A 13,559-nucleotide genomic window follows, 5' to 3' on the forward strand; every position below is an offset into this window, starting at 1 on the left:
CTCGGGTTCACATGGATGTATTTTAGTTGGGATAGTTTACTCAAAAAGATTTGACACAGTAAGGTCCTGCCTGCAGTCATCTCCATATCAGATGAAAAATGTCTGATTTTTCTGGTATTCTTTGTTGTTTGCATTAATATTCTTTCAGAACAGGTTGAGGCAAACTCTTATTGTCAGTGTTAGCTGAAAGCAGAAGATGCTGAAATGTACGAGCTGTTAGGTAAACACTATGCATGACATGTTAATGTTGTTTTGATATTTGCATTAACACATGACTGCTGCATTTGTTCAGAGCAAAAAGTACAAAAAAAAAAAAACTGGTTCATTGCAGATCTGTAGGTGGAAAATCAAATTTCAACCGCCACAGTTGAATTCCTATGCTATTTGAATTCCTATGCTATAGTGTTACCTGGGCCCTATTTCCACCTGCATTAACATGCTTCTTGCATCCGGATTGTGTCTACATATAATTTAACTGGATTAGATTTACCCAACATTAAAATGCATCTCTGGTATACACAGTGCGATTAAATTTCTCTTTCTCTTGCCAAAAAGCAGCTTTTACAATTGACAGTAAACACCTCGTCTTGCTTGTTCCTCATCCACCAGAATTCTGACAATCCATTTTTGACAAGTATATCACTTTCTAAGCTGCCTGACATCTGCTTGGTTTGCATTTGCTTCCTTGTTGGATCATGTGCTGAATTTTCTTTCCATTTACGTAGTTGCTACATGTGAATTTGAGACACATTACATTTACACTTTGTTATTAATGAGGCCAAAGCATCTCTGACCGCCTCCGTAGTTTGGGTGATATAGGCTAACCCTTCCTCCTCCTAACAGCAGTAGTGTACATTCTGGTTGCCTCCTAGCTAACAACCCTTTATATTTACAGATGGAAATAGTGCAAAGGTTAATTCAGCGCTATAGAGAATGGAAAATCACACACACACACACTCACACACACTCATCACTTGAGCACTTGCACACACTCACTGTTGTTAGACACTTGTGTAAACATACACCTTATTTTTGGGACAAAAGGTCCTCTGATCCAGATTTTACAACACCATGCTAGTTCAACAGCCATCCTCAGAGACCGGGAACATCTGATTCATTCCATGATAAACAACCTTCATCAGTTCAGTCACTGCAACCTGAACCCTGTGTGTGTGTGTGTGTGTGTGTGTGTGTGTGTGTGTGTGTACACGCACGCATATGTAATCTGATGTCTTAGAAGGCAATCCAAACCTGACGTCTTTGTCGACTGGAACATGACATTCTAAACTTGGACAGTCACAAAGGACCTGGTTTGCTTGGGTTTCGCAGGCAGTGGCTGTATGTGTGACTGTGTGTGAGAGTATGTGTGACAGTGATTGTGCATGCCTGTGTGTGTGTGTGTGTGTGTGTATGTGTTCTGTGCTCTTTGGGCAAATTGACGGTGATGTAACTTGGTCTGTTTTGTGTTTATCATACATACCTCTAGTCCACGGTCATCATCCCTCCTCTATGCATCTGCTTCAAAGTACACATCACTGTCGCGTGAGTGTGTGTGTGTATGTGTGTGTAAAGCTCCAGTCACCTTTATATTTGCAAGATGCTGAGAATTCCTTTCCCATCTGGAATGCGTCAGCTCTGTTCTAATGATAATGGAGACTAATTGTCCAGGTTGTAGTGATGAAGTAAAGCTATGAAGTCTCACCTTCCCATTCTCCTCCGCTCTGCAGCTCTCACGCAAGCTTAATATTACCCCTAATTCAACATTCTACCAGGAAATACTAAAACAAACCACTTGGCCAACTTTTTTTTTGACCAACAATTTTTTTTTAGACTTCTCATCAAATTTTAGTTGAGTACATACTATCATAGAGACAGGGGCTTTTGAGGGTGTGTGTGTGTGTGTGTGTGTGTGTGTGTGTGTGGGGTGGGGGGGGGTGGGGGGGGGTGTAGGGTTAATGTTTGAGAAGCCCTGATTTAGATGAATAAAGGTCAGAATTGGGCTTTAGATTAGATGAGGAAATCACAGCAGCAGAGAATAGGATATAGATAAGAATAAAAAAAAAAATCTAATTACAGTAACTGAAAATATGAATTGAAAATATGGGGTGGTTGCACACGATGGGAAGCTATTTTGTAACTGAAAATATTAAATAATACAGCAGATAAATGGATAAAGATGTGTCTTCAACTTACAGATTTAGAGGTTGATGCGGAGATGCAGTTGACCATCGCTTGCTAATTCAGTTGTCCACATTAAGGTACACTATCAGTCAAAAGTTCGGACACACGTGTGTCCAAACTTTTGACTGGTAGTGTATGTACAGCCTTCCCATTTACTTCATGGTTTTCTGAACTTTTTTAAGGATCCAAAATATGAAAACTAACTGCCAGAACTGCTCAGCTTTATCCTCCAGCCAGCCAGGATAAAGTTAGATGACCAGACTGCTCTCACTGAGGGAGTTCACGCACGTTACTACATCTGTCTGAAATGCCTTTTGACTGCCAGTGTGGTCTGAGGTTTTGTGTGCCTGCATGTGTGTGTATATGTGCGCATAGGTCTACATTTCATCCCTTTGGTCTTGTCGAGGCCTATCGCGTTGTGTCTGTCTCAAATGTGGGCCAGAGCAGTGTTCTCCAGCTCCCAGGAGGCTCCGTTGTATTGAACTTTTCTTTTCCTTGGCAGCTACAGCGATCAGCTGTCTCCTCGGGCCTTCACAGGAATTCCTCTCTTTTCTTTTCGTCCCGTCTGGACAGCAATGACCATAATTTGTTTGTGGAAATGACTGAGCGCTTAGATCATGCTAACGGCGATAGGGTGTTAGGCTTAGACCGATATATGGGGCCAATATTGGCCTTTTATTATAAATTGTATATCAGCCAGTCAGTGTTGTCCACCTCTGATATGATGGATATGATGCAGTTTGATTGATTACATATTTATTGTAGAATTGATCAACCCTACACTTCTTTCTCTTCGTTCTTGACTTGTGTGACATTTTGATTGAAGTCTCAAAATAAGTTATCTATAAAGTATTTAAATATCTTAAATGCAGTTATTATAGGTCTCCATATTTTCCACCATGTAAAAACCAGGTTTATTTTTTATTGAGAATGATAAATGCACTCAATCAAATTAAATCAAATAGTGGTATTGACTGATGCCTTCATTGATGTTTAGTGAAGTGCCCACACTGAATCCTTGTATTTTTTTTTAAATTTGTTTCGGGGGTCACATTTAAAGATATTAGAATCATCAAATATCAGCTATCAGCAGCTTCAATCCGAAAATGTCAGCACCGGCCTTAAAAAAACAGACATACACTAGCAGTCAGCAAAACCGGCAAACCAGCAAAACAGGACAAAACCAAAGCTGCGAAACCACGGCTTCTGTTTTCTCTCCTGCCGGGCCGGAGAGCACTTTCCTCATCATTTAATTCCCTTGATCCTGATTAAGTGTCCGGAGGGAAAAAAAAAATCTAATTGTTTAGGTTCAATTGAATTAGTGTTTCTGCTTGAGACTCTCTCTTCCTCCTCAGCCCATTTAACACATTTACGGCCATTTGTTCTCCCTGAATGGCTCGTAATAAAAATAGGGCCCTAAGAAATAACAGGCTATTTGTTGACATTTGGTGGATGGTGAAGCACTTGCTCTGTCGGGTCTATTTGTTTGTTGTTGTGTGTCCATTTCTGATGCAGTGCTTTAATTTGAGTTGTTGCTTGTGTGTTAACAGGGCGAATCCTGGACCTGAAGACAGGAACAGTGAAGAAGGAGGGACAGCAGTCCTCCATGAGGATGTGCATGGGCTCCCGACGCTCCTTCATCTGCCGCATGAGGTGTGTTTTTTTGTGTGGTCTGATATTTCTGCCATTAAAAATGTCTTAAAAAGTCTTAAATTTTACTTGATGGAACTTGCAGACACCATTAATACACTCTCCAGAAACATAATTTTTCAACAGCATTATCTATTTAGCAGTGTGACAATGATGCTGTTCAAATACACGCAAATAATAATTGAGGAAGTTAAATTTAGACTTGGCTAAAAATGTACTGAATCACTGATATGAGGTCACCTTTGCTATTCCTGGCGATGCATGTGAGTAGAAGCTGATCCAGCCTTCCTTAGCAGCTGGAAAAATAAACATAAAATAAAGACACTTGTAAGTCCAACTTGATTCTGAAGTGCAAACATGCAAACTAGCTGAAATGGTAAACAGTAGGGGTTTATGTAATGAGACAGCCACCTCCATAAAGTGTCAACCATTGAAGATTTACAAAGGCATAAATGGCAGTTTTGTTTCTGATGCTGTTTACACTGTTGTTTATCAGCTCCTGCCTGCAGAGTGCATTCAAGTGTCTTGCTGAGCTGTCTCTCTAATTAACCACACACAGATGCTCCTAGAATAGTGTTTCATATGTGATTGATTGCAATCTTTAGGTTATTATTCCACCATTAATCATAATTTTCAGGCTGGTGCAGCAAAATCAAGCGCAGTGTAAGATATCACTGTCGTGAAGTTGAAAATAGATGGAAGATTGAGAGGCAGGACAGAAGAGCAATTTACTTGGGAGATTGTAGGGCAGGTAAAAAAGACGCTAAGAGCAGGGTTGGCCATGATGTTTGTGAAAGACTCCTTACAACCAGTATGAGACTCCCACTATGCTTTCCACGTACTTCCCTACTTACTGTAGGGCAGAGCTTCAATGTTAGTGGTTGCAACTGATAAAATAAAACGCGCGCCACAGGTGACTTGAGAGTTGAGCTGTGCGTGTTTGTGTTTGTGTGTTTGTTTGTCTGTGTGCTCATCATTTGTCTGTGTGAAATCGATACAGTAACCTAACATAGTCTCCAGTCTTTTAAGTAGAGCCTGAAAATTTTGCAAGTGGTCCTTAGTCACATTAACTGAATATCCACTGACATGAAAGTGGAGTTAAACCTGCAATAAATGATATCAGACCTTATAACCAATCCTGAAACTACGTTTAGCTTAGCTATTAGCCTTTATGCACTAGTCAGCTAGGGTTCTCCTTTGGGGCCTCCATAGTCCAGCAGCTTTGCTGTGCTTTATTTACAAATGTGTTGCGGTTTCTGTCGCCCTCTAGTGGTCGGAAAATCTCATACTGCAGCTTTAAGAAAAGTGGCAGATGCCCTTGTGCTGCATTCAAGTGCTTCTTGTTAGCTGCTAGAGTTTGCAAGTCAAAGTTATGACTTAATGCATATTCAAGTGCTCTGGGTTGGAAGTAAGAACAAAATGGCCCGTGAAATAAAAGTAATTTATTTGTAGGCTGCTGTTTTAATTAATTATTCAAGCACCTCAGCTCTACTTTATGGTGCAGTGGCAGAATGAAGAGGTGAACATGTGTATCAGTCATGGAATTGATGTTTCCATTAATTAATTAAAGACAAAAAGAACTGACAATGGAAATGTTAAACACAGTAAAAATAGAAACCAGAATCCAATAATACTAATTATGCACATAGAATGCCCAACAATACCACATTATGATAAAATACATCACTTTTACCATCAGTTGTTGACATAGCTTCCAGTCCCTCTGTGTTCTAAACATCTCAGCAATTCAGGTATAAAACATCCTAACTTTCCCAGTCGTATTTGCCACTTTGTTGAGTCATTCATGTGCAACTCAGCTCGTAATTATAATATTTCTGACAGCACTTGAAGGCGGCATTAAATAAATGCCAGAGCAGAAACAACACTTGACTTGAGTGTAAATACTGTTCATTTGCAGAGCCCTGCTAATTAGCTAGGTTGTAAGGGAATCATGACATGTCTCCAAAAATGAAAGCCTACACCCAGCAGTAAGTGGTGTCTGTTGACTCAGTGCAGAGTATATTTTACAGAGGTAGAAAGCTAGATATACCTGAGTTCGCTCTCTGTAACACTGAAGCAGCTAACCCCATGAAGTCAGTCTCCTCAATTTTATGCTGTGAGCTTGCTATCTGTACAGTCACTGAAGCCTGTTTTCCGACTTATAGTGGAAACACAAGTCACCAGAAACTCCAGTACTTCTTCCCTCCTTCCCCTCTAAAACAGAAACAGACTGATGCTTGTAAGCAAACTGCCAAAGTAAAGGCAATGATGCAGGTGTGTGAAAGGATGATATAATCTATGACAAAAAATAAAAAAAAGTGTTACTTTAAAGTTGCACACGATATTAAAGCTGTATTGGGTAACTTCACACGTTGGCAGCGCAAACTGGCACTGAGAGGTAACTATTTGAATTTTTGGACGCCAGTAAACTAAATGTCTTCTTCTGAGTGCCTGATGGAGGTGGAGGTGGTGAAGAGGTTCAGCCATTGTTAGTGAGTCCAGCTTTCTTTGGACAGAGCGCTCACTCACTGCTGTTTAGGAGATACTTTTTGAGTTTTGATTTATCGCTTTCTGTGTGGAGAAGATTTGCCGCCAATGTCCATACTGGCACCAGAATTTAATTTTGGCAAATAGGGCAAATCTGTGGCGTCTCAATTTGGGGAGATTGGATGCACTTCTCTGTTGCAGCCCAGCTGTGTGATTTAGGCTGATAAGATGGCTGTATTATAACGATTTTGTCTAGTTACAGCTTTAAGGGAACCTGATGTATTTTGTCAACATGGTGTACTAGCATCAGTCTTGTGTGCAAACCTGCATCACAGCAGAATCCCTCTTCTGGAACACTAGCTTTGAGCCTAGACAGCCGTGACAACGTGCACACACCAGACACCCTAATACCACCAGGCAATAATGCAGTATATGACTCATACCTGCTTTTCAAATTGAGATGTTCGTGCACCCATAACCTATTTCACACCACATGAATTTGAAGCCATATGCTTTTTCACCCTGACGTGATGACTTGAATATTTCTGCTCTCCAGCGTTTATTGGTTGAATGACTGATGTTTCCATACTTCATAGATAATTATAGTTGGTATGCCTCATGCCTGCCATTTATGTTAGGATAATTGTTGCCGTCTGTGGGAGTTCGGCCCCCTGCGCATCACTCCATATCCACTCCTTGGCCCATGACCCTTGCAAACCCTGTCTCTTGCAAAATTAGACTTGATCTTTGTTATCTTTGTTGTCTTTGTCTTTCTTATGTTTCAGGATGTTACATCTGCCCTACATCCCTCATTGGCCACAAAACTACATAGAAACCGCTTTGATAGTGAGACTGTTTTGAACGGTCGGAAGAGCTTGTGTTTAGCTTAACAAAATAACATGCATTTCCCAGTTTTTTCCAGAGACACTCTGGCATTCTTAATGCTGTGTAAGCATCATCAGGGGCTGTTTGGGGCTTGTTTTGTCTGGATCCCTCACACACAGGCCCACTAGTTGCAGGATAACCAGAGTGTGTTATGCTCTTAGGAATTTGTAGGACCGGTATGTTCTTGTGTTCTTTTTCTATTTGCGGCTCTCTGTAAAATTAAAACAGCATGCTGGTGGGACTGTCTAAAAGAGACTGCTAGCAAGCAGTGAAACACAACCAGCGCTGTGACACATACATAAACATGGTTGAGGAGAGCACAGCATGATCTGCAGTCCAACAACATTTCAGGGAAGCCATTATTAGCTCCAAGCCCTCTTATGTAATGCTCAACGTCTGTCCATTGCACCACAAGACGGGGCTTTCCATGGAAAAACACCAACTGTATTCTGTTGATCATTGCCTCCAGTGAACAAACTCCAATCTGTAACCTATTTGACTTGGGTTTCATTTAGCAGGGAGGACCTGTAATCAGGCCACATTTTTCAGATTGATCACTCAGAGTTGAGGAAATGCATCTCTACAGCTCATGGTAACCCAGCCAAACACTACTCCAAACAGTGTGATGGCAAATGCCAGGCCAGCACAACTCCCAACACAGCATCACTGTTAGACAGCAGTTGTACATTTACCATGTCTATGGGTTGTGATCTTAAATGACATTTCACTTCTGTTGGATAAAAGCCTTGAGTCTCATAAGTCATCTTTTCAAGAAATGAAAAAAAGCTGTCTTGTTTTCTCATTCATACCCTATTTTTTTAACGCTTTATAATGGGGTTTAAATGGGTTTCCTTATTTGTAGGATCTTGAAACTAGCCCATGAAGTAAAGGACCAATAAAGGTGCTATGTGTAGCATTTTAAAATCAATGAAGCATTACCACTTTCATTTTGAGACATTAGCATAATTACTGTAAACAAACGAGAGCATCGCCAAGAACATTGGCAGCCGCTGCCGGCCTCTATATACATTGTTGGATTGTCGGATTTGGTGGGAAATCTGCTGGATTGCTCTACAGCACAAAGGGACCTTGCTTTATAGCACAAAGCAGGAAGAGGGTGCTTTTCTTCCAGCGCAGTCTGAGCTAAAGAGTTAACAATGGCATGTTGGAAGAACTGAAAGGCTGATGGAAAAGTCACTTCCAGGCTTATCCTCTTCAGGAAAGCCAAAGAGCAAACCTTTGAAGAAGAAACATTCTTTTTGTGACAGGAAGCAACAGGGTTCAATGAAAAAGTGTTCTTAATTTTGAGAAACACTGGCACAAGCTTAACATCAATTCTGGATTGAAGTTTAACAAGGACACTGTGTAGATGTGAAGCAGCCTACACAGTTCAACAGTATTGCAGAGAGGAGGCCAGTGAATGGTTCACTGTTCCTGGTTCAGTGTGTTGTCTGTCTGAGTTTCTTTCTTTCTTTCTTTCTTTGTCCATGAGTTGCTTCGCATCTATAAATGCTACCTACTGTGTATCACCTTAAAAACATAATTTGACAAAAAAAAAAAAGTAAAACTGGATAATTCTGGATTAATAATGGATGCTGTCTTCTTTGTGTGTGTGTGTGTGTGTCTGTGTGTGTCCAGGTGCGGCAGTGCTCCTCTGGATCACATCTCCCTAAACCGTCTGTCCAACATGAGGAAGAGATACAGGTGAAGCTACAGAAACTTCTTCTTTAAACCTGTTTGTCTTCCATTATCATTTGTTCCTGCTCCATCATCTCCCTCTGTCTCTCCTTCCTTCTCTCCTCTCTCTATCTGTCCCTCGGTCTTCCTATTCATGACATTTTCCCCTCCGTTCCTCTGCCTTTCCCCTCTCCAGCATCCCTCAATCTTAAGCAGTAACACCCCATCGTCCTGTGTGTCTTCTCTGAAAACAAGTCAGTTGAAATATGGCTGTTGTGTTTCTTTGTGGGGAAAAAAGATTGTTGACATCCCAGTGGCTTCCACAGCTGTGTCTCGGCACCAAACTGATGATGTGTGTGTGTGTGTGTGTTTCTGTGTTTCATTGACAGGAATGGCCTTGGACCCTCAAAGGAAGGAGAGGCTCAGTACTCTGTGGTGCACTGCACCGGCTACATCAAAGCCTGGCCCCCTGCAGGTAAATACTCAAAACACACACACAGGTCCTAAACTCACAACTATGGTCTTGCCTCTAACCCCCCCGCCCCGCACAAGGCCATATCCTAACTGAGCGTAGCCTAGTCTAACCTAAAGCAGCTGTGGTCCCTAGAAGGTTCTGGATCAGGACCAGGCTTTGATCACAGCTATAGGACGGGCTGCGTGGGTCTGGTGTCCCATCCACGTCTCAGATCAGCCCAGTGAAAGGCTTCTTGCTCAGACGGTCCAATATTTATCTCTGAGGTGCTTCAGCCAACGTTCCTATTCTAGGCCTCTGAGAATCAGAGTGAATCTGTTCCTACGGTTTGAATGATAAAAGGTTTTGTAGGCCAATATTTTTAGCTGATATTTAATTTCATTGAATTCGACTGAATTCAATGAAAGGACAGAAGTACAGAATAATTAATACATACTTGTGTGGAATCTGATCAATTCAGGTTAAGCTATATAAATAAACAAGACTAGACATTTATGGAATCAGTCAAGCTGCATCATATTGATCATATCAGTGGTGGACGACACTGACTGGTTGAAATCTGATCTTAAATAAAAGGACAATATCAGCCTCATATATCGGTCTAAACCTAGTTCACAGCAGACCTGGGGCACACCAGTTCAGAGAGCAGACAAGGCCTCAGATGCACTCTCTGACTTCGGCACGCACACACACACACACACACACACAGTGTTTACAGGGATCGGTATGCACCCCCCTTGGTGTGGAATTCATCAGTTTCAAACCAGGTGTCTAGTTGGGTGATGCGGTGAATTGGGGCGATGGAATTGAACAACATCAAGCATCACAGAATTAAATCCAGTCATAGTGCTTTGAGGTCACACTGGAACATTTCCAGGTATAACACAAACAGACACACACACCATATGTGTGTCAAAATCATTGACACATGCTTCACTTCCTGAGCCTAAAAATACTCCTTTGGAATGTTCTGGACAGAATGCGGCTGGCGAATGGTCATAAGACGAGGCGGACACACACTCATAAAAGGCAGATGGATAACTATAACACACACACACAAGTTCAAAACACAGATACGTTGCATACTGTACACCCATGCAGCCGCTCCTCTGACCATCTGGTCACTGAATTGGTGTTAAAAGAGAGGAATGTAGCCACGAATGAGAATTGGGTTTCATCTTATTTTCATGTGGAGCACAGCTCATCTGGTCCCTATTGCCATTATGATAAAGCGCCTCAGCATCTAGCAAGGAGCATCATTAGGGGGAGGAAAAGAAGAGATGCTAATTAGTAAGAAAATTCAGCACAATGAAATGCCACCCTCCCTTTAATTGGGTCTGTAATCACTGCAGGTCATGCTGTTCACCATTCAGATCTTGTTGTGATTATATGCTATCAATACCCCTGTGGCCTTTGGATGGGCTGTGGATTTTGCCTCATATCACTAGTATCACTTGCCAGACTAGGGTTAGACTGGGTTTTTGAAGGCCAATGCCTATATCACTGGATTGGAACATAGGATTTTATGCCTTCTTTGTCTCTGAAAAAGCATTTACGCCATCCTGGAATACTAAACTCTAAGCTGAAACCCAAGATACTACTAATACTAATACTACTACTAATAAAACATATTCATACGTGCTTGTGGAATCTGATCAAAATGTCTCTTTAGAATCAGTTCAGGTTAAGGGCTTTCCATAGACAACCAGTGTAGTATTGATCAAATCTATAATAAGTATGTAATCAACTACATCATGTCCAGCATATTGGCAGTGGACGATACTATTGGCTGATATCCAATTTGTATACATATTTATATCCAACTGTCATGGAAAAATAACAGGAGACAGGACAGAACTGGACAGTGATTAAGACACCCATACAGATCTCTGTACCCAAGGCAGGGCCAGCAGATCCTATCAGCAGTCTCTCCCACCGCCCAGCTTTATTACTTGAATATGAAATGTCACACCAATCCTTAATAAAAATGTACTTTGAGATGAAAAAGAGAGCTGTCTCAGGCAGTGACAGGATAGCTGGCAATGGATTATGACATTCCCACTGTGACCAAGAGTTATTGAGATACTGTGTGTTTGCTTTTGCAAGGGCTGCAGAGCAAACAGTGGAAGAATTATTATTGGAGAAGTGCTATCAAAATGGAATTGATTCATCTCTCTGTCTCTCTGTACCTTCCTCTGTCCTCCCTCCCTGGATTAATTTATTGGACAGAAGAGCGGTATTTGAATATTTGTTTTGAGTGAATTGTGTGAGAGGGGGGATTGGCAGTGTGCTTGAAATTTATCTTGCAGCGTGGAGGCTTGATGGGAAAAACATGACTCATACATCATTTTAGAAGAGTAGTGGCTGTGTCAGGCAGTAGATTACCTTTCAACACCGCAAAGTTCAAGTAGCAAATGGAGAAATAAGTGTTTACACTTTATGGGAAATGTGATGTCTTGTATTGCACTGTACTCATCTCCCTCTTTGTTTCTCCATCACCTTGTATTCTCACCCTCTCTCTCTTTCTCTCTCCTCCTCCTTTCCTCCCTCCCTCTCTTTCCCTCAGGTATGACTATACCAGAAGAAGACACAGAGGCAGGTCAGACCGGCAAATACTGCCTAGTGGCCATCGGAAGACTGCAGGTGTGTGTGTGTGTGTGTGTGTTGTCACACTCCTGTCCCAGTGCTATAAAAGGTGGCAAAATCAATTGAACCACCTTGATGCCCCTCAAGAAATGAGAAAAACACAACTCTGTGTGTGTGCCTCTGAGTGTGTGTGTGTGTCTGCTTGACCTGAGATGAGCAGGGAAGATGGTTCGTTCAGGATTATAGGATCAATGCAGTGGAGCAGACGGAGGGAACATGCCTTCCCTCATCTCTTCCCCATATCTCCTCCCATCTCATTGCCATGCTCCTCGCTCCTCATATCACTAGTCTAACCTGACCTCCCCTGGCCCTCGTCTAAACCTACACCTTATATGTCTGCCCAGACGGTGTTAGGCCACTCTGAGTGTTACTGCTTAGTAATCTAACTCCCATCTACAACCTGTCCTCACAGGCATATTGGCTGGCTTTTATCGAGGCTGAGGTGGAGACGCTGACAATGTCGTCGCCACTCAGCGCCATGCAGGAGCAAACAGGCAGTTGGAACTAGGGCTGCAACAATAACTGCATTAGCACGAGGGTTTGACCGATATGGGATTTTGAAGGCCCACACTGAATCTTAATTTTTTTTTATTCATGCCAACTGTTCAGTGTTTCCCCCAAAATTGTTTTTGTCAGTGTGGAAAAGCCTCCGAAACAGCATTTAGACTATGGGACGCTGAAACTCTCCATTGAAATCCAGGATATTACAACTAATAATAATAATAATGTGTGGAATCAAAATGTCAAAATGTTGCATTGGAAGCAGTTCAGGTTATGGTTGTCCCAAAGACAACCAGTGTAGTATTGATCAATCCTCTAATAAATTGTAATCAAACAAACTGCATCATATCCATCATATCAGAGGTCAGACAAGACTGACTGGCCAATATCTTATTTTTAACAAAAGACCAGCATCGGCAAACCAATTTATCCGTCTAACACTAATTACTGCCATACAATGGTATTTGAAGCCCAGCTTGGCTTTGGAAACATTACCACAATTGCCTCCATAACAGCTGTTTTCCTTCTCGTTTGATTCTTTGTTTTCCCCTTTTTATGGGTAAATGTTACCACAAGCTGAGCCATACCACATAAATGTAAATATTAATTAATCATACATGTTGTTTTGTTCTCCATCTTACTACCTGCCACAATCCACTGAGACTCCTTTACAACTTACAGCATCAGCTGTAAGCCCTCTGTTGCGCTACTTTTAATTTACACGCAAAACAGCTTTTGGAAAGATGTATTAGAAGTGCAACTAAGCAAATCATTCAGATTTCATGTGTACTAATAATTTAGCAGTGACTAATGTTTGTCTAAGTGTCATTTGGTCTGTGCTTGCTAGAGGCAAAGCAGGCTCTACAAGGCTGTGGAAAACAGCACTTGTGGACTTGGACATGGATTAGTCTGTTTGTTGATTTTAACAACAAATTCAAACTTGTTAGTGTCTATTTTTGCATACATCTGTTTTGTATATGCTCAAGGAGGAATGTCTTGCATTAGAAGCTGTTGTTGATCAGACCCTTCTTGCTGCGTGGTATGTGGTCACAATTCCTCC

At 41.6% G+C, this 13,559-nt stretch overlaps 1 protein-coding gene across 3 annotated transcripts in view; it reads left to right on the top strand.

Moving 5' to 3' along the window:
• arnt2 (aryl-hydrocarbon receptor nuclear translocator 2) overlaps nucleotides 1–13,559 on the top strand; it is a 60,273-nt gene that overhangs the window by 20,539 nt on the left and 26,175 nt on the right. For all 3 annotated transcript variants that reach the window (XM_071920841.2, XM_071920843.2, XM_078282578.1), the window contains 4 exons: nucleotides 3,732–3,834; nucleotides 8,842–8,907; nucleotides 9,270–9,355; nucleotides 11,919–11,995. In XM_071920841.2, coding sequence (XP_071776942.1) covers nucleotides 3,732–3,834; nucleotides 8,842–8,907; nucleotides 9,270–9,355; nucleotides 11,919–11,995 — 332 coding nt within the window. The remainder of the gene's footprint in view (nucleotides 1–3,731; nucleotides 3,835–8,841; nucleotides 8,908–9,269; nucleotides 9,356–11,918; nucleotides 11,996–13,559) is intronic.

The sequence above is a fragment of the Centroberyx gerrardi genome, chromosome 1 (genome assembly GCF_048128805.1).
Source record: "Centroberyx gerrardi isolate f3 chromosome 1, fCenGer3.hap1.cur.20231027, whole genome shotgun sequence".
In the NCBI taxonomy this organism is placed as follows: Eukaryota; Metazoa; Chordata; class Actinopteri; order Beryciformes; family Berycidae; genus Centroberyx; species Centroberyx gerrardi.